Raw genomic sequence first — 21560 nt, forward strand, 5'->3', positions numbered from 1 at the left:
AGGATAACACTATATTATTTCCTACCATCAATTATATTATTATTATTTTTATAAACTTGTTTGTCCAAGTGATGTTAGTTATCTGGCAACACTGAAAGAATTGACTTTTTTAATATACCAGATAACAGTGAGATGCTCTTTACAGAACATCACTTAAATCACCTAACTTCAATTCTCTTCTAATGGATTTTCCTGTCAATTTACTCCAGGAATCTCTTCTCCCTGCTCGTGAGACCTCATCTGTGCAGTCACATTGACCACATCCACCCGGGAAGTCGGACATCTTGGCACAGGTACCCACTCCCCAGGTGTGTGAATGGTCCCTTCTGATCTCACACACACTTTTGGCAGCCTCCCAGGACTGGGATTTAATTTCCATTGCACCAGCACAGTCAGGAGGTTCAGTTCTTGATCAGCTCCCGCCCTGGGTGCAGGACACAGCCTGGCTTTGACTGAACACGATTGTCAGTATGAACCAAGGTCTTTAATTTCACAGGAAAAACATCCAAGATCTTTCATTTCACAGGAAAACCATCGTCATCAGCCTCTGGGGAGCAGGGATGCTGCCGCCCTGCCCCAAGCAGCATTTGCTGCTTTGCCAAGAGCACTCAGACGTACAGGCAGGAAGAATTCTTGCCAGGCACATTTATTTCCTGGAAAATTCATACAAGCTTCTTTTGGTGAGACAAACACTGCAGGATTATACTGAGCCAGACCTAAATAAAAGCAAATTGCAGTGTCAGGCCCCCTCAGGAGGTGTGGGCACCCTGAGTGCGCTCCTTACCTTGGGGTCAATCTCCCCCAGGACATCGCTGAGCAGCTGCAGCAGCTGCAGCGGCTCCAGGGAGTCAAACGAGATCAAATTGTAGTTCTTCCTGAAGGGCTCCTGATTGAGCTTCTCAACAATGACCTGCATTTGGTCACCCATAGCTGCGGCCTGGGAGAGCCCCTGCAGAGGGCACACAGCAGATGCCGGGGGGACGGTCACCGGGTCCGGCCGCCCCTCGATGCCGGGATTGGGGCTCGGGCCGGGCCCTGGCGGAGCTGCGGGATCGGGGCCCGAGCGGGGCTGCGGGATCGGGGCCCGAGCGGGGCTGCGGGATCGGGGCCCGAGCCGGAGCTGCGGGATCGGGGCCCGAGCGGGGCTGCGGGATCGGGGCCCGGGCCGGAGCTGCGGGATCGGGGCCCGAGCCGGAGCTGCGGGATCGGGGCCCGGGCCGGGCCCTGGCGGGGAGGCCTCGACCGGAGCCTCGCGCGCGCCGTTACCGCGGGGACGGTTGCCAGGACACGGGCGCGGCGTCACTTCCGGCGTTACCGGCGAGCGGCGCGAACCGAGCCGGGGCCCGCGAGGCGAGTGGGCGTGGTCTTGCATTGAGGGGGCGTGGCCCAGGGTGGAGGCGCGGTGCCGAGCTGTGGGGGGCGTGGCCTGATCGTGAGGGGCGCGGCCGAACTGTGAGGGGACCGGCACCGGTATCAGGACAGCGGCCGGCACCGGGACAGCGACCGGCACCGGGCTCCTCTGGCGGACCGCGGATCGCTGCCCTCACAGCCGGCTGTGGCAGCGCGGAGCCCGCCGCACTGGGAGCCCTCCCGGTGTCCCCACAGCGTGCCCCGGTCAGTCCTTCCCTCTGCGCCCCGCAGCCCCGTCCCGTCCCCTTCCCGCCGCGAACGGCCCGGGAATTGAGGCTGAGGGCGCTGGGGCACAGGGCAGGTCTCTCCTGAGGCTCCTTCACGGAACGAGAGCGAGCAGTGGCAGAAATAGGTCCGAGATTCAGCCTCTGGAGGATAAACCTGGCTCTGCGGCTCCTTCTGAGGGAGGTTGTTGTCGCATGTGTAGGAGATGTACAAACAGATTGCTGCAGTTACCCAATTAAGATTTCTGGCAGCCTTTGACAGCACAAAGGGATGTCAAGTGTGGCTGATGTACGTGTCAGGTGAATGGTTACTCAATTCCTTGCAGATGGAAAGGTGCACAGAGGATCCGTGTGGAACAGGAACAGCCAGTCCTGGGCCCAGGCCTCATCTGGGGAAAATGGCAAATTTATGTCCTCGAGGCTGAACATCAGTTGTCAGCGTGCCTCAAAGCAGCAATAAATACGTAGTGCATAAATCTGAAACAAGGACAGCAGCTTCAAAAACACCAAACAATCCGAACCAGACTATAAATTAAAGTCAAACTTGTTAATGGAATCTCTCAGTCTGCGAGTTTGTTCTCGCAGATCCTTCAAAAGCCATGCTTAGGCCTGAAATAGTTGGATTTTGGAGCCTCTCTGCTATTTCAATTAGGTTCTTGGATAGTCTTAGAATCCCATGTGAGTCCCCAGATGATGGATTAAAATATGCAGTGAGTCATGTTAAATTGGTGCCAATTGAAATGCACAGGTTGTAAATCACTGCAGAATTTGACTCAGTAAGTAGCAACCATAAATGTAATACTTTGCAATTCTAAGCACTGCGACTAGCTTAGATTAGCTCCTCTTTTCCTTCTGATAAACTGAAAACGCTTAATACAATAATTTCATAAAATTTATTGGTCTTCACAGGAAGGCTGGGAAGTGACACTGATTGATGTCTGAGCTCTTAACTGGTTAAATGAAGTGACAGAAAGGATGGACGGGTGCCTTGTGGTTGGGCATGAGAGCTGTGCTAGAGCCAGGAACATAATCCAAGTCTCCTGACTCCTGGATTTGAACTTTAAAACCAGATCGTGTTTCCTTTGTGCTTTTAGTCCATATACTGACCTTTAGGAATCATATTTACCTACAAGTTCCCAGAAGAGATCTGCTTTCCTTTGTCATGCTTTCCTGGTATCAGTTACTGTTTTCTCCTATGAGTATTTTGAGCATGTAGAACACAGAGAGGGCAGATGAGAATGGTATTTCTGATGGAGGTGCCTGTGAGTTCCCCATCACTTAATCCTGGAGAAACACTGTTTCTGTAAACACTGATCCTCATCCTTTCTTCCTCAGTGCTGAGGGGAAGGCAGTTGTGGTCAGGGTGGAGGGGGATCTGGGCTGGGTGCTGCTCTGAGGTTTTGCTTTCTATTGAGACCATTCCAGTCCTCTCACCTTCCCAGGAGGAAAGGAACATTCCCCTCTTCTGGTGTCTCTGTTACATTAAAGAAGAGGAAGGATGAAAACTTTAGATAATGCCAAGATAAGAAGAAAAAGAGATGGTGAGATGGAAACCCATGAAGTCTGTTCTGACTCTGGGAAAGGAGACTCCATGACCAGAACTTGTTAGAACTGGACTGGCTGAACTTGTTGTGTTTGAAAGCTCAAGTGATTGGAGGCAGGAGCAAAATCACACATTGGAGCCCAGTTCTGTGGGACTTCCCAGCTTGGGGAAAGTGAGAGAGATCTCATCATCCTTAAAGTTTTGTGTTATCATGATCCTTTCTTGCACCAGGTTTGTGCTCTCCATGCATGCAGCCCCCTGGCTGCCCCTGCTGCTTGGCATTTACAGAATCTGAATATTCACAATTACTGCCTGAAAGAAAACAATCAAGGCTTAGCTCAGTGCCTTGACCTCTTTATCACAAGAGAATCTTCACAGATGGAGATTATAAACTCCCAGTGCAGCCTTGGGTAAATATTACAGGAAGCAGCTGAGATTTGTTTATGCTTAACGTGTCTTAAGTTATCTCAGTTTGGGTGATGTGCTGTCTGAATCAAGTCTTACAGACTCGAGGGCCAGTGTTCCAGTTTACTTACTGTATAATTCTGGGGGCATTTTCCAAATTAGTTTGCAGGAGAGTGATGCAGATTTTGAAGGAGTTTGATGTGAGAGTTGTTCTAAGAGTTCAGCTCTACAGTTCCATCCAGTTCTCTGGATAGAATTTGTCTTTTCTTTAGCTTGGGAAAGGCTTGTGGAAGCTGCTTATTGCAAAGACATCCTGCAGAGGTGACTTGCGGAGGAAAGAGGACGGAAATCAACAATCCAGAGCTCTCTGGATCTGCAGGCACAGCCTCACTGCTCCCTCCTGACTTTCTCCTCCCTTTGCAGCCACCGCTGTGCAGATGCTGCCGAGCAAAGTTGTGACAGAGCTCGGCCGCAGAGAGCAGCAAATCCGAGAGGGACAAACCTGAGCGAATGAGAATCCGGCTCCCCGAAGAGACATCACCTTATATGGGAACAGCACGGACAGGAGCATGAACGGCCCGGCCGGGCTGCTGAGGTCAGACCCCAGCCAGATGGAACATGTTAGTGTGAAAACAAGAGCCTTTAGGAAGATGAGACAATACTTCTGCCTTGCTCAAGCAATCTGAGCCCTCCTCTTTGTTTGTTTCTGTTATTATAAATATTGTGCTGTGTGTACACATAGGCCTGATTGTGTTATATTAAAAATTAATTTCTTTATGGCTATTCTAGTACCTAAATGCATCCCCAGCCTGTTTCTGGTTCCCACTTGCAGCTAAAGCCTAAGGAGTGATCACAGACATCTTTAAAAACTCAGCCTGTTTGTGCAGAACGTGGCTTGTTCCTGTGAGCTGAGGCATTTAAGACAATAGCAGCAGCCAAGAAGTCTGTCTGGTTCTGAATGTTTTGTCATGTCTACATTTGTAAGTGATTTAAAGTACTAAAGGATTGGAAGAACAACATTAGATCTGTGTTGTAGGGTTTGCATATTTTGTGCTTTTATGAGAGTATTGTGTTGCATGAGAGAGGATCCTGATCCTTTAAATCTGGGTCTAATGGATTCTTATCCAAACTTGTGTCTTTCAGACTGAGCCCAGGATTTGGAGGCCGGACCTTGAGAGCTCTGCAGGTTTCCAGCCCCAGCTCCTGTGTGTGCAGTGTCAGTGTGGCCTCACCCCTCTCCTGCCCCTGGGCCAGATGCACACAGCTGGCTCAGAACACGCTGGGCAGCTGCAGCTTTGTGTGACAAGGTATGTGCCACCAATGGCTCTGCTGAGAGGAGCAGTGACTTCATCACTCACTTTGGTCCCAGCACCTGATACAAAACAGTCTAAGACCAGGTGGAATGCTGTCCCAAGCAATATGGGATAAGAAGCTGGAGATCTCTGTGGCCATTGATGACTCCAGAACCCCAGAACACCCCTGCCCTGTGCCTTGCCTGGCACTGCCAGCCCTGTGGAGTGGGTGCTGTTTGTTCTGCCCAGCCCAGAAGAGTGTTACTGGCAAAGTCTGGAAGTCCTGAGGGGAGATGATGCCGCAGCAGCAGCAAGACCATTGATGTGGTGTTAGACCCCCTTGGAGGGTGGATTGTGGATCCTCTGAGGTGGGAGTGTGGCATTGGATGTTATTTAACAAGGAGGGGTTGGTTGGGCAGAGTTAACTCAGCTTTCTCAAGGAAACACTCACAGTTTTGTTTCTTGCCATGCTGCTTGGTTTTTCTTGTCTGAAAAATCCAAAATAGCTCCACTGATTGGTGTCAGGTTTACCTCAGTGTTTCTGAGATTAGAGCCTGCTCTTTGGAGCCTCCTGTTCAAGGTCAGATGAAATGGTCACCCCTTGCAGCAGATTCCAAGAACAATAAGATGTTTTAGGAATGTGCCATAATTGATTGCCTCTAAAGGGCAAGTTTTGCTCTGTGCTGCCAAGCAAGGGCTGTTCTCAGTGATAAGTTTGCTGAACAAAGTCTGCTGAGGTTGGTGGGGTTGGGTTCATTCTCCTGGGAGGGCGGCAGGCCAGGACATTGCGCACACTGATCCCAATCACACCAAGGATCAAATCTGCAGGAAATCCAAGTGGCTTTACTGAGGTTCTGTGCCCACCTTCTGCTGCTCAGAGCTGGGTTCCCACTGCCACTTTCCAACAACATTGTTATCCCAAAGCACTGTTCTCCAGGAGGAAAAGGCTGAAATGCTGTCAAAACAGAGGATATAAATAAAGGAACATTGATCAGTTGCTTTGTATTTTTGTTCTTCAGATTCTATTTTATCTCCATCCAGAAAAGTCTGTTGTTAACCTGAATTGGTGCAAGTGCTTGTGGCTTGTTTTTCAAAGCAAGCCTTTTATATCACTTTTATGTAATGTAGAAAGTATCTTCTGAACATACAATAGTTTTTTCAAACTTGACAGTGCTTTTATGAGTTAGATGAGCTGGGTGATATTCCTGTCAGCTTTGGAACAGAGGTGTCCTTCCTCCTCAACACATTCAATTCATGAGAAAGTAAAAATATTAGGCCAAGGTTTTTGAAGCAATCAGCATGGGGCACAAAAATAGTCACTGAAAAATTAAAGCCTATGTTTTTAAAGCTCTTTTAAAGAAAAACAACATGGACAGGACACTATCATTTGTGACAGAAAAAAGTCAGAGTCTAGGTGCACACAACACAGCATGGGGGAAAGTTTTTGGATGACATCAAGGCCTGTTGCAGATAAATGATGTTTCCCAAATGGCATCTGAAGGGTCAGGATGTCACCCCACATTGTCTGTGTCTTTAGGATGGGAAAATGGAAATTCTCTTCTTATGTGCATCAATTCAAAGCCAAAAGGTGTGAAAGTGAAACCAAGGCAGAGTTTGATCCAGCTGATGTGTCTCATCCAAAAATTCTCTCACCTACTTGAAAATGACCATCTGACTTTTATCTTGGAGTGCCTTTTGTTCAAGAATGGTACAAAGAAGCTGTCATGTTTTATTCTTATGGGCTTATTTGTCTTTTCTGTTTTGTCCAGACAGTTGTCTAGCCACTTCTCACAGACTCTGACAGGAGAGGATGATGTTAGCAGCTCAGTGAGTACCAGTGTGAAGGATGTGGCCCACAAAAGCAACAGGATCTGGGTTGCAGCAGAATACACTGTACCAATGCAGGCAAGTATTCAGTTAATGTCAGTTCAATATTCAGAATTCAGATTTCTGCCCACTTTACATCCTTGTTTAATTGGCTCATGTTGTTGAACTAAACTTCCAGCTGAAACACTTGATTTCTCAATCTATCACCAGACCCAGATATGAAACTTCATATAAAATTGTGAAGGAAATTACTTCACCCTCAGCCCAAACAATGACAAGCACTGTTGACCCAAGCAAGGGGCTAAATAAGGATTGATGAGGTGTGGCAGGACCATGGTTTGGGTAGTTCCTTCTGCAGCTTCCTCCTATAGAAAGCTGCAACAATCTGAAATGTCAAGCTCCGTATCTTACGTTTGAGGAGGACAGGTTGAAACTGTCTTTAAGTAACAAAAAACCCTTGAGCAAGAGCTTGTTTCTTTACAAGAATTCAAACAGGACAATGTGTGAATTATAATGCAACTGTTAAAAACATGTGAGGTCAGGGGTTCCCTGTGGAATCCATGGAAAACCTCCCAAAGTGAGTGAAAGACATCTACTTTTGTGTGTGTGTGTGTGTGTGTTGAAAGAAAGAGACATGACAATGTCATGAAATGTTAAGGTGCTCCCTCTGCCTAGGCACCTATAGACCTCATGTATGTAAAACAGCTCTTTCCTTCACAGCCACACTCTTAACACTCATAATTCCCAAATAATTGACTTGTACCCAGCTGCCCTGCTGTATGATCCTGCAGTGGAGTCACAGCCTCCAGTTCGTGCCACCATGCAGCTGCCATAGAAACAGCTTTAGGTGTCACAGGCTCATCTTCAATTCACTGGAGACATTTGGCTCATTAATTCAAATGTTAAGGAAAAATGCGTCCACGTAAGAGAGCTTTAATCAGGGACTGAAATAATTTTTAAAAGTTTCCTAATGTGGGGTTTTCTTCTGCAAAGAAAATGTGGAAGTTCTCTGTGGGTTCATTTATCACATCGAGGTTCATTTCACTTCCCTGTGGGGTGGATCGGTTGTCTGTGCTTTGTGCTGCAGGCTGATGTTTGGGGATCCTCCTCAGACCAAAGAACAATCTCTTCATCCTGCCCACACAGATCATGAAAACCTCAATGGTGCCAATCTCAGTGAGATAACAAAACTCTGGGAGAAAGACTCCATGGAACAATGCTGCTGTAACCTTGAGCAGGATGCAAGGGCCTCATAGCCATCTTTTGTTGTAACTCCATGACTGTACAATGTCCAAGATAAAAATGTTCTATTTCTAGTCTGTAGCAGCCAAAGAATGAAAAAAAATTATAAACTATTTTATTTCAACTGAAATGATGGAATTGATACTCTAAAGAAGTGAATTGTAATGAATTTTAGTTCCTCTCAGCCAGCTTTGAAATATATGCATAAGAAACTAGGTCAATTAGCACTTTCATTAGATCATTTAGAAGCCCATATGTATAAAATATAAGATACATATAAGGTTCTACATTTTTATCTCATCTTCTCCCAAATTTGGGGTTTTCTGCAGAAACAGAGCAGGTTTTCCACTGCCAGGTCCCCTCTAGTGCCCACAATGCCTCCTACAGCTCCGTCTGCTGAGGTTTTTCAGCACTTGAGAGCAAATTCCATTCCCTTCTCATGTGGTCAGAGTTATGGTCTGCAAAAGGCTTTGTCCAACAACAGGAAGGCTGTAATTGTTCATACAGCATCCGGGAAAGATATGCATGAGCTTCCTGAGTTAATGAAATCCGAAGGGCTTGTTACAAAGTTTCAGTGACTGCCAGTCATTTTGAAATGTCACCCTCTGTAGGCTCCTGCTGGGATGGTACTGAGGGAGTTCTGCTTTCAATTACATTGCACATTCTGCCTTGTTCCCTAACCTTCCTCTGACATGCCAGGAGTTGGTCACTACAGGCACCAAAAATAATGGATGAGAGGTTTGGTCCAAACCTCTGATGTATAAAGTTCCTTCACAAGTTCCACTGGCAAGAAGAAAAAATGGAGGAATCACTAAAAAGCAAATATGAGTGTTTATTTTCTACCAGAACAATACCAAGGCCAGAGCCCAGGAAGCTGTGCCATGTGGCTGAGATACTGAGGTAGTAATGTGGGGCTTTGGTTACACCCAGGATTGTCTTCATGGACCAGATTCCTTTGGAAGGTAAATCTCATGAACCACACAGGAGGCCTCCTTTTCCTTCCTGTTATGGCAGGAGCTGAACAATTGCATGCTGGCAAGAAGGTTCTTTTATTTTGGATTGTTCATTTCTGCCTGAGGCAGGGCACTGTTGCTGGATTAGCTGGCTGAAGGACTGGTTTTTGTAACACCTTTTTCAGAAGAGCTTTGGATCAGGTTCCAGATGCTCCCCAGTGGATGATGACCAACAGTTTCCCATTATAGGTTCATTAATTTTTAGTTCTTTAAAAATTAACACACATAATTAATGTCTTGAGTGTTATACAGTGAAACTATTCAGCGACTTTCCTGCTCAGGTAGCATCCACAAAGGTTGATTTGGTTTGTAATTAAATCTCATTCATTAACTTGGTTTAGAAGACATGAGAAGTCCCTCATGGAAGCTACACATCATCCAGCTAATGTGCTGTTTGTCATCACACATCTCTGGTGCAAGACATTGCTCAAAATGCAATGACAGGAAAAATATTTCCTGCTTAGGAGCACTGTCCTTTACAAGGATGACTGCTTGGAAGATTGGGTTTCCCCCTTGGAATGGCTGTCTTGATGGAATTCAAATACTCCTGATCTTACCCCTTTAATAGCTGTGCAGCTCTGGTGAAAGTGAGCACACGGCTGTGGGGACCAGCAGTGAAACTGCCGATTCATGGGGCAGAGATCAGCAGCTGTCAAATGTGGAAATTCTCACTGCTGTTCTATAGCAAGATTTATATCAGAAGGCTCCTGTTCATATTTCAGCTGTAATTAGAGACTGGTTTAGGCTTGGCCCATACAAATAAGTGCAATAAAGAGAGAGCAATTGATACCCAGAACTAAGGAAACCACCCTTATCTTTCTCGCTCTCCTGAACCACCTAACTCCCTGTTATTCTTAGCAACATATTCCTCCCACTGACAGCTTCCCAGGTAATAGTGTAGTGGCATAACATTGATGTATTTAAGTAAAAGAAGTTTGTTCATTTGATGTTTCTTTTTTGGCCTGCGGTTCTGAGGCGTTCTGAAGATTTCACTGTGCCAATAAGCACAACATTCACTTCCCAAAATTTAATTACACCATGTAAGTGCAAACATTGCTCAGTGCCTTCTGAAGAGTAAGTAGTAGTGCTCTGAAAAAACTGTATAAATTGGCATTCTTTACTCAAAAACACTGTGCATTCAGGACTGTATCTGCCTGAGTGACAAATGGAAAGTTTCTACATTTTTTTTTGTCTTGTTAGTCCTCCAGGAACCAAGGGAAATAAGGAAAGCTTGGGAACACAGCCTCTCAGCAAAACCATTTCTCCCATGCACTGGTCAATAGAATTGCTTATTCAGCTATCCTGGTTTATATCAGGGTAAAATCACTATAGCACAACAGATGTGTGATTCAAGTAAGGTGAAAGGGTTTTGTTTACACTGGTGAAATTTTGCTGGTGGCAATATCCAAAGAGTAAAGAATTCATCTCAATTCCCAGATCCCAGTTAGGGGCACATATATCTGGAAGCTACAAACAAAAAAAAAATCATGTTTACAAAGTGAGCAGATGTAACACAGTTTCTGGACAGAGATAAGACAGCTCTATCAGGTCAGCTCTGAGCACAAAGCTGCTACAGAGGAGGCTTCTGTCTATAGCACCAAGAGCAAATGGGAAATAACCTCTACCCTGAGGGCTAGAAGAAACCTCTGATCCTGGAAGGAGTTAGGAAAACTCTCAAATAAAACCTGACTGACCTGCAGGCTAAAAGCTGGCCCATAAAAATATCTCTGGAACCACTGAACACAGAAGAAAAGGGCATTTCATGTCTGTGCAAGCAAGAAGATAGAAGAACATGTCACAGTGTGGTGTATGGAGTGAGTCACTGCCTTCAGAGAATACAAATCATATACTGGTGAATGGGAAGCAAATGATCTCAGGAACTCTGATTAAACCACTCAGAGTCTCCCAAACTTAGCTTGCAGTAGGATGTGCAGGAGAGAGTGGAATCAATTAAAAGCTTGCTCTGCACTGGTTTGTTGGCATCAAGATGGCAAAGCGGAGCAGCAGGGACTGAACCCAAAAAGAAAGGAGAAAAATGAATTTTTCTTTATGCGTCTCTATCTTCAGAATACCTGGAGAGGGTAGCAAGCAGAAGGCTGAGCTGCTGGCTTTTACACCAGACATATCCTCTCTAAGTTTCCTCTTTTGGTACTTGAACAGGCAACCAACTGTAGAACAAATTTTGAATAGCAATGACAGAGGGATCTGTGAGTATCTGCCACTCCTGGAACTGACCCTTCAGCTAAGCAAATTCCTATTCAAATCATTTATTTAAATGAAGGTGAACAGGGCTTAGAGATCAGTCAAGTATACCAGACAAGAACAATACAGCACTTTGAGTCCTGCCAGCATGTCTGAGACAGAAGGCATATGGGTGTTGTTATCAGAGCTTGGATATTGGTGTCATTGTGTGGTGTAGAAGGCCTTTCAGTTTAATATAATGATTTTTGTCTGCACTGCCAGCTTTTCATTGTCACATTTAAAGGCTGTCTTTGCTTCATGCTCCGTGACTGCCTATTGATCCATGTGCTGATGTGAGCTGTGCACCAGGAAAGTCAGGGTTTTGATAGAATAAGAAACTGGAAGTTGGTTAAGGCTGCCATGGTTCTTGCCACTCTGTACTGATCAGAGAATGGAAGATGCTGATGTCCAGAATGCTGAAGTGTGCTCAGGAGTTCAGAGCTAGTCTAGAATAACATGATTTTAAAGCTATCAGAGCCTGGGCACTCTGTGACCAGAGGATGTATTTTCTTGAGTCACCTAAAAATTGCTGCTTTGCTGTGGTGGGTGCGTGCCCGCGGGAGTGCGTCGGTGTTGAAACAACTCGTGAGGTGTCGATTCGGCTTCGCCGGGGTGGGTGATGGCAACACACAAAAACAATCCTCCTCCAGACCTGCTGATCCATCATCATTATCCCCATTGTGCTGTGTCAAGTGCAGAACCCAATGGGGAGGATCCCTGCTGAAAATCCTCTCGGTGGTTGGATGAAGCAGCAAATGCTGTTTGCTTTGATTTATGTTGGGAATTGTTGCAGAGCCACCCTGTGAAATGTTGTGCTTCTGGCAAGCTGCTGCACCAGCCAGTCCAATGAGAACCATGAAAATGAAGAATCTGAGCTGATGTGTACTGGTGAGTCCCATGAGAACCATGAAAATGAAGAATCTGAGCTGGGGCTAACCCTTAGACAAGGAGCCTCTTCCCCAGACTGCCAAAAGTGCTGCTGCTGTGGCAAATGCCAACCAACTCAGAAGCACCACGAGCAGCTCTTGCTGAAGGAAAAAAGGGCAGCACATCACAACCTGAACTGGTTTCAGCACCTGCTGCTGCCTGATTGCACCCTAAAGAAAGCCAGATGTCACCTCAAAGCGTGACCATGAAGGGAGGAAGCCCAAAAGATGTGTCACCTAAAAAATGTGCTGAGCATTTTTCTGCCCCAGCCTCGTCAGCTTTCTGCAGCCCTGGATTGCAAGGCTCTGGAAAGAGGCCACTGAATGAGTTTCATAACTCGCCATTGAAGACCATGGTCCAGCCAGATCAAACATGCTCATTTTAGACAATTCCAGTGACACAAAGCATTTTCTGAAAAGCCCAGTGGGTTCTCTTTGTATTGCTCTTTTTAGCTTGAACCAAGGAATTACAATGAAAAGTACTTTTACCATTTTTGTGTAATATTTTCAGGCATTTCTTTCACACTTATTGGAATTAAAATGTGGGGCTTTGTCCTCCTGTTTGCTCTTAGCTTCAAGCAGGCCTTGCCTCCTCTACCTCCTCCCCTGAACTTGTGTGAGTAGCTTTGTGCCATGATGTGTAAGGCCAGAGTACATGCAAGGAGCAGCAAATTCAGAGTAAATTAATCTGTGCTCCAACCTTTTCTGTTCTCTATTTTTATTCTATTTATACATGTTCTATTTTTGTAGAAACAGGGTGAGAAGGATTGTAACAGGTGTGTTCTGCACTCCTTTCAACAAAGCTTTGTTCTTTCTGAGCTAGCCCATCAGTTTGCCATTTCCATTTCCCACATACATTTTAAGATATATTGCTGGCTGATTATGCCTCTTGTATTTATATCTGCAATTGAAAAATGCATTAATTGTGTTAATATTCATATGGCAGCATCTTATATATCTAGAGTGGGAAAACACTACTGTGGGCATTTATGCATATCTATTCTAGCATATGAACCAATTCTCCTTTTGAAACTTACACTGAATATTCACTCATATTCCTATCATTTCCCCACTTCTTTTGGTCTTTTCTGTTTTGGCTGGTTTTGTAAAAAATTAAGCTTTTTACTAATATAAAGCTGAACTAAAGAGTCTTAATAGTTTTGTAGTGCCTGAAATTCCCACTGCCACATTGTCTGTTTATCTCTTCCTGATGATTTACCTGCTCTTATGAGGGTTATAGTGATGTTTCTACAATAATGACCGTGTTGGGTATCTCAGAACAAGGTAGAGGGTACATGAACTTTACTTTTATAGCAAAGATTAATTCTGCAAGAGGATAAATAAAGAATTTGGTCACTGTGGAGGGAAAGGGGACAGTCTTGATTATGCTCTGCTCTCTTTTGGAGGCAGTTGCTTGGTCCTTGCAGTAATTTAAGCTGTGCCAGGGTAGGTTTAGGTTGGACATTAGGAAGAATTAGGGAGAATTTATTCCCAGAAAGTGATTAAATATTGCAACGTGCTGCCCAGGGAGGTGTTGGAGTCACCGAGCCTGGCAGCGTTTAAGTAAAGAGTGGCGTGGCGCTCGGTGCTCTGCTCTATTTGACAACGTGGTGTTCCGTCACAGGCTGGCCTCGATGATCTCAGAGGGATTTTCCAACTAATGGGTTCTGTGATTCTGTGAAAACAGCCGTGTAAAGTCCACGGCCGCCGCTGCCGCTGCCTCCGCTGGCCTCGGGCAGTTTGCTCCGGGCCCCGGGGCTGCGGGAGCGCCCGGCGGGCGGCTCGGGGCGCTGTGGGGCTGCGGCAGCCGCGGCCCGGCCCGGGACGGCTCCGTCCCGGCCGCCTTCCCGTCCCGGCCGCCGCCATGGCGCTGTGCGGGGCTCTCCACAGCTTCCTCTTCGAGTACGACACCCCGCGCATCGTGCTGATCCGGAGCCGCAAAGTGGGGCTCATCAACCGCGCCGTGCAGCTCGGCATCCTCGCCTATGTGATCGGGTGAGCGGGCGGAGGCGGCGGGGTCCGGGCCGCCCTGAGGGGCAGCGGGCGGCTCCGCGCTGGGAGCCCCGCGGCTGAGGCGGGAGCCGCCCCTCCCTCAGGGACCTTCAGGGACCGGTCCTGTGAGGGCAGCGCGGGCTGAGGGGAGCCCGGAGCTCACCGAGCGGCCTTAACTGGGATTGTGGGCAGAATAACAGAATATTCCGAGTTGGAAAGGTCCCCACAAGGATCAGGTCCAACTTTTAAGCGAATGGCCCAAGGGCCCCTCAGGAGTGGGACCATCTCAGGAGGTGATTGTCAAAAGTACATTAGACCTTGCAAATCAGTCTGAAAGTAAAAAATATCACCCCCAAAATCAGACAGGAGATTGCCAGTCTTGTGACCCTCTTGTAACTAAAAGTTGTGAAACTGTCTGGAATGGCCCTTTCAGGTAATATGGGAAAAGAAGAAATTCCAACCTGAACTTATTAACAGTGTTTATTTATTGTTTCTTGCAATCCTTCTCTTTCAGATGGGTTTTTCTGTGGGAAAAGGGTTACCAGGAAACAGACTCTGTGGTCAGTTCTGTAACCACGAAGGTCAAGGGTGTCACACTGACAAACACATCGACCCTGGGGGCCAGGATCTGGGATGTAGCTGATTATGTCATCCCTCCTCAGGTATTAACCACTTTCACATGCAGAAAGAGGGTTTTCTAACAAGCAGCTATTGCTTTGCAAAAGTCCATTGAGAGCTGGAGCAGCTTTGCTTTGTTGCAGATCATGCTGAGCACGTGCCCTGGGGAAGCTTATTACAAGAAGAGTCTATGTGTGTGCTTGTGTAGAATTGTAGAATGGTTTGGGTTTGGAAGCAACCAAGATAATCTTGTTCCACTCTTCTGCTGTGGGCAGGGTCGCTATCCCACATTACTCCAAGCCCTGCCCAACCTGGCCTTGAACACTTCCAGGAATCCAGGGGTTGCCACAGCTTCTCACAACCTGTGCCAGGGCCTCTCCACCCTCACAAGGAAGAATTCCTAATATCTAATCTAAATCTCTTCTGTTTTAGTTTAAAACTGTTCCCCCTATACTATCTGACTGTGTAAAAAGTCCCCCTCCCTCCTTTTTATAAGCCCTCTTTGGGTACTCAAATGGGCTCTAAGTTCTTCTTGAGCCTTCCCTTCTCTGAGGGTGCACTGATCCCACTGTCCATGGTGCCCACAAAGACTTGCAACAGCACGGGTCCTGCCAGAGGAGGACTTTGCTGGCATCAGGAAGAATCTGCAACAATAACGACCTGTCATCTTTCTTAATGCTTTCTAAAGCAAACAGCCCCAAGTTAAGTTGTTGGCAGAAGCCACAGGAACAGCCTGCAGGTCACCTGATGCAGAACTGAGCAGGAAGCATTGCTGTAGTTACTGATTGCCTGTATCTCTGGGAATCTGTGCTGTGTGGGCCACATGTGGTGGCCTTCGGGCTGGGCAGGCACAGCCAAGCTTCTGGTCATGGCTCCCTCTGTGTGCATGACATGTGGTGCAGAAAAAAGGACAGATTTAGCCAGATTTTGGCTGAGTGGTCATATTTGCGTATCAGCGGAGCGGAAGCAGATGACAGATGTGGAGTCATACAGATGTGAAAGTAGTGAAAGTAAAGTAATGAAAATAGTGCTTCCTGAAGGAACAGGACCGGGCAAATTCCTGACTGGTAGATTGCAAAAAGAAAGAGTGGGAGTTGGCTCTGACTTGCAGCTGGAGCTCTATTTCTGCACCTGCCTCACAACTCCCCTGAGGAGCTGTGTGAGCTGTTTTTGTAATGTGAATGAGGAACTTTGGGCCGAGTGGGAGGACAGAAGGAGCTGCCAGTCCCGCAGTCCTTCCTGTGCCTAAACACAGCAGCACCAGGCGATACACATAGGATTCTGCTGCTTTAGCACTGTACCAACAGTGTCCAGGGCAAGTCCCCTCTGCTGGGCCACCTGGGCTCTGACAACAAAGATGTTTGCTGCAGTGCCTTGGATGCTCTTTGCAGACTGTCACTCCTAAGTTTCCTTCTTGTTTTGCATGCTCAGGGTGAGAACACTGTGTTTGTCATGACCAATGTGATCCTCACACTGAACCAGAGCCAAGGCCGCTGCCCGGAGGTAGGTGCAGAATCTGCTTTAATCCTGCCTTGTGTGGGTGGGAGTGTGGGGGAGAGGGTTCTCAGAGTTTTCTGTAACTATTGTTCCTCTCCAGCTCCCAGACGATCAAACAAAGTGCGAGGTGAAGAACAACTGTGTTCCAGGATATGTCAGCACCCACAGCAGTGGTAAGAAACCTGCTGCAAAAGCTCCTTTCAGTCTGGGCTGTGGTGCCTCTGTGCTGTGCCTTCCCTGCTGTGAAGGAAGCACCATTTCACTTCAGTCTCCTTGTTCTCTTTCTCTCACATGTAAGAGAACTGAAGCAGAAGCTCAGATTTTTCTTCTGGTGGACTTAGACCAAATGAACTTAGACTGTGTTGGGTGGATGTTGAGTAGATGTGGGCTTTGGCGAGTTAGCAAAGTGTGAAGCTTTTTCATGGCCTTCAGTCCCTGAAGCAGTATTTCATATGAATGAAGATTTGACTCAGGAAAAGCACTTAATACTTCTTTCTCTGAAATGACACTTGCAATGGAAGATAATGTGGGGTTTGGTAGTGGCACTTCACCTCTGGGAAAATTGCTTTCACCATATGGAGTGTCACAGGTCAAATACTGCCTGGTTTTGCTCAGTAGTACCTCCATGCACATCTTTCCAGGCATCCAGACTGGGGAGTGTGTTCCATACAACAGCAGCATCAAGACCTGTGAAGTCTTTGCGTGGTGCCCCGTGGAGGATGACTATCACATACCCAAGTGAGTGCTCTGTCTTCCTACTCCACAGTGCCCCTCCTGAGAGCAGGCTCCTGGTACACAGCTGATGCTTCTGCCACTGACGTGCTCTTGGGAAAAGCTGAAGAGATGAGCACCAAGAACTCTGCAGAGTCCTGTTTATATTTCCTTTCGTTTTTTAGGCCAGCGTTCCTGCGAGAAGCTGAGAACTTCACCCTTCTGGTGAAGAACAACATTTGGTACCGCAAGTTCAACTTCAGCAAGTAAATAGGGAGAGGGTGATCACACTGTCTGGTCTCCTGGGCAGTAAAGGGGATGCAACAACTCTTTCTCTTCTCCTGTAGGCGAAACATCCTCCCCACTATCAACTCCACCTACCTCAAGAACTGCGTCTATGATGCCCAGACTGATCCCTTCTGCCCCATCTTCCGTTTAGGGAAAATAGTTGAAGCTGCAGGGCAGGACTTCCAGGAAATGGCTGTGGAGGTATTTGGCAGATCCTTCTCTTGGGCTTCAGCTGTTTTTAAAAAGGAGTGGTGGGGGATTGTCTCCTCTGCCTCGTGCCATGAGCCACAGAGCACAGATGAGCTGCAGGATGGAGAGTGCTCTGGCCAGAGGGACTGGAGTGCATTCTACTTAACCAGTAATTGGCCTTGCTTTGTTTGGGTGGGGTTATGTGCAAGGTTCTGTAGCAGCAGAAAAGGGTATTGGACTGAGCCTGGGATTAAAGCCAGTAAATCAGGTCCTGGTCAGCAGAGAGTCTGGTGCTTCCCATCACCTCCTCTCCTCCACTTGGCAGGGTGGAGTGATGGCACTGCAGATCAACTGGGACTGCAACCTGGACAGAGCCGCTTCCCACTGTGTGCCAAAATATTCCTTCCGGCGCCTCGACAACAAGGACTCTGCCCACACCGTCTCACCCGGCTACAACTTCAGGTAATGTGGCTGTGGAGGGCACCTGGTGCCTCAGCTCCATCTGCCACTGGCACTTGTGGGAGTTTGGGGCTTTCAGTGGTGCTTGGAGAGCGTTTTTGATGCTGTAAGACAGAGCAGGTGGGATCCTCACTGTGTGCAAACCACAGCAGAGGGGGGAGGTCATTGAAGCTCTACTGATGGTGTCAGAGTGCCCAAGTCATGTTTCCATCAGCTTTTTGGTGGCTGTTTGATAAATGGGATGGCAATGGGACAACTGACTGTCTCGGGGTGTGCTGATAGGGCAGAATTTGAGGGGACTGAGGTGGGGTTGGGAGACTGAAGCATGTCCTTCACTCTGCCTGGGGGAAAAACTCACCTGTAAAAGTGTCTGTCAGCTGAAGACCATATCTGCACCAGGAGTATCCTGGCATACACCACCACATCCACATTCTGGCCAGTACAGCTAAGTCCAGCACTTCCAGTAAAACACCAGCACAGAACTGGCAGCTGGTTGCATCCAGACTCAGACTGTAATATTAAATAATGATTAGCCACCTTGCCAAGGTCCTTGCAAGATTCCTGCTTGTGAGGAAACACAGCTCAGGGCTGTTATTTGTAGAATCACAAAATCTCACTTAGGACAGAGGATCTTTGGGTAGAACTTGGATGAATTTGCTGAGGAGCTGTGCAGAGCACAAATGTGTGTTTGGGAGGTGCCAGGCCGGCAGGTATCGGGGTGTCTGGACCGTCTGGAGGATATCACAGCTGGATCTGAAATGCTCTTGCTAATTCCAGACTCTGGTACAGCCCCTTACCATTCCTTCCTTTTCTCTTCCACCCTCTTCTCTGCTTCCTCCTGGCTTAGCCAACCACGTGGCAGAGTAAGTCTGATCTCACTTATTTGTTCTCATCCCTTTTCCTTGTGGTTTGTCACCCAGTGTGGAGCGCGGAGCAGCCTTTGTGTGCCGGGCCGAGCCGCGCGGTGCTCCCGGGCCTGCCCTCTCGTGGCTGCCTGCTCCCCTGCAGCCCCTGCCTGCCTCTCTCGTGTAGCTTTCTTCCTGTTAGTCCTTCTGCTCCCCTGCTAAAGCTGCTTTCTCCCCTTGCTATGCCTTACAAGTTTCCTCATTTTACGGTGCTCACTGTTGTCTTGAATTCACCTGCTTTGGGTTTTTCTCCTATACGAGCTTGCCAGCATGAAATCTCCATCACTCGGGCTTGTATCTGGAAGTACCGATGTTCAGCCCATCTTCTTGGGACGGGGAACACACCTGGATGTTGCATGATCACATAAGCAACCTCAGAATTTCCAGTTAAGCTCTGACCTATCTTTCCTGCAGGTTTGCAAAATACTACAGGAATAGTGATGGCACTGAATCACGGACACTTGTCAAAGCTTATGGCATCCGCTTTGATATCATAGTGTTTGGAAAGGTAGGATGACAGTTCCTGGAGGTCTTGTAGTGAACTGAGAACTTTCAGAACTTTCAGAGATGCTGAAAAGCATGCTCAGGCTTGTAACTGTCTTCTAGGCAGGAAAATTTGATGTCATTCCTACCATGATTAACATCGGCTCTGGCTTAGCGCTGTTTGGAGTGGTAAGTGACACTGTCTGCACTTGGACTCTGTTCTGGATTAGTGCCTCAGTTCTGAGGATCCCCGTCTTAAACTCTTTCAATCTCCACTAGGCAACAGTGCTGTGTGACATTGTTGTTCTGTATTGCATGAAGAAGAGATACTTCTATCGGGAGAAGAAGTACAAATATGTGGAGGATTATGAACTGGTAAGCATCAATGAAGGCAGGGGAAAGGCAGAATTGCTTCCTCCTCTGACTCCACAGAGATTCTGAAACAGTATATAGAAAGTCCACATCAAATGGGGATTTGGAACCACAGTTCTAGGGAAACTTTGTCTTCATCAGAGAAGCTAATTTTTAACTCAAAGCTGCTGCAGGGAAGAGCATTAGAAACAAATATTGTCATGTTTCCTGGGTAACCAGTCTTGGAGAGGAAAATATATGTTCAAGAACTTGTCATGCTCCTACTGCACCTCCTTTTTGGGTTGCAGTCATTGGCATTTTCCTTCCAAGAGCTGTAGGGAACAGCCCTGTTCCCATCAAATCCTTCCTTCTTGGCTTTTGGGGTTCCTGCAGTTGTGAGAAAAATCATTCAATGGGTTGGTATTTTCTGAGACCAGTGTGCTGAGAGCCACAGTTACAGCTCCCTCCAGGGATCAAATGATCTCTTTGGTCAGTAGGCTTTAGTTGGTTGCTTGACTGGTGCTGAGGACAGAGCTCAGCCCTACAGCCGTGTGCTTGGTGGGAATTGTGGCTGCAAAGGGCAAATTTCTCAATCAAAACACCTCGTGCCACTGGAAGAGTAAAGTCTGAGTAACAGGAAGTACCTTTCCTGGGCAAAGGATTTTATGTGATTGGAAGGGGAAGAAAGAAGAGCTTCTGGCAGAGAACTGTAATCTCTGATCCTTGCAGGGAGTTGGTGAGACATATGGAACAGACTCCTGAGCTCCTGGTGCTGCAGGACCAACTGCTGCTCTCAACCGCTGCTGGGAACATTTCTTGACCTTGCCATGAGACCACCCCCTCCCTGCTGGAAGTGGGGAACCAAACTGAGAAAGGGACAATCTTCACTACTCTTTACTACTTGGGAGCCAGTCCCAGGGAGAAGAACTGGGTCTGCTCCTTGTCTGCTGTCTTTCCAGGTTATTTGCACTAAACACAGAGGGAAAACTGTACTTTATGCCAGACCTCTGCACTGGCTGAGCCTGGGACAGAGACAGCTCTGGCATCATCATTCTGCCAGTCCTTCTGTCCCTGAGCTCACTGATAGCAGAGGGCACAGGACAAAAGGCACAGATTCTTCCTTAGATTGATCATTGCCACTTCCATGAGGTGCCTAACCTTGGGGCAGCAGCTCCTTGCTGTTGTCACTTTTCTTTCCCTGAAGGATTGTGAACATTAGCTGAGCCAGTACCTACTATTTCACTGGGGTCTTCAAGCTCCAGTGGCCACGGACCAAGATGAAGCAGAGTCTGGTTCCATTGTGCTGTGATAAATGGCTTACTGGTTACAGAACTTTTCTTCTGTTTTGTCTAATTTTTATGCTATTACTTTAAAATTTACTTTAATAAAATACTACCTTCCCTCAGCCCTCTTGAAGTTCTGCAGGCTGGGTTTTGATTGTTCATTTTTCCCCACATACCAAGTGTTAGTGGAGGGCTATCAAAGCCAGGGCTCTGTGGGTTTTGCCTCTTCATTCTCTCAGCAGAAGTGCTGCTGCAACTACAGCTGCTCTGCCTGATTCTCCTGACACCTTGTCCATGTCTGTTGCCTTAAACCCTGTCCAAGGGAAAAGACTTGTAAGTCAGAGCCCAAGATCTTAGGGTCTTTATCTGAGTGCTGGTACCAACTGCTTGCAACACCAAATGTGTGTCTGGGCTGCTGCATTTAACAGTTTACTCAATTTGATTGAAGGGGATTTGTTGGCTTTTATATTCACTTGGCTTTGAGCACCTCTAGTGATCACATTGACTCACAAAGTCCAGGTCCTCCCTTTCTCTGAACCTTTTCTGGTGTTACTGAGCCCTAGGATCTATTCCAAACCCCCAGCATCCTGGCTGCCTTTCTCCAGCAGCACAGTGGGTAAACCACAGCATTACCATTTTATTTATATACCAGTTTTATTCT

General features: G+C 47.2%; 2 protein-coding genes across 3 annotated transcripts in view; one reads left to right on the forward strand and one right to left on the reverse strand.

Annotated features, from left to right (window-relative positions):
* IFT81 (intraflagellar transport 81) overlaps positions 1–1008 on the reverse strand; it is a 36387-nt gene extending 35379 nt beyond the window's left edge. Inside the window, exon 1 of the mRNA XM_059485096.1 lies at positions 785–1008. Within this exon, the coding sequence (XP_059341079.1) occupies positions 785–928 (144 nt within the window). The 5' untranslated portion in view covers positions 929–1008. The remainder of the gene's footprint in view (positions 1–784) is intronic.
* Positions 1009–13796: 12788 nt separating this feature from the next.
* P2RX4 (purinergic receptor P2X 4) lies at positions 13797–21021 on the forward strand. Of its 2 annotated transcripts, XM_059484939.1 has the most exons (12): positions 13797–14118; positions 14630–14777; positions 16165–16236; positions 16331–16403; positions 16872–16968; positions 17127–17207; positions 17289–17430; positions 17744–17880; positions 19197–19290; positions 19389–19454; positions 19545–19640; positions 20346–21021. In XM_059484939.1, exons 1-12 carry the CDS (start codon positions 13988–13990, stop codon positions 20376–20378), a joined length of 1170 nt encoding a protein of 389 aa, XP_059340922.1. In that variant the 5' UTR covers positions 13797–13987; the 3' UTR covers positions 20379–21021. The 2 variants fall into 2 exon arrangements, with proteins under 2 accessions (XP_059340922.1, XP_059340921.1); XM_059484938.1 differs by lacking the exon at positions 20346–21021 and having other exon boundaries at positions 19545–19706.
* Positions 21022–21560: the final 539 nt, after the last annotated feature.

This window comes from Ammospiza nelsoni, chromosome 18 (genome assembly GCF_027579445.1).
Source record: "Ammospiza nelsoni isolate bAmmNel1 chromosome 18, bAmmNel1.pri, whole genome shotgun sequence".
Taxonomy (NCBI): Eukaryota; Metazoa; Chordata; class Aves; order Passeriformes; family Passerellidae; genus Ammospiza; species Ammospiza nelsoni.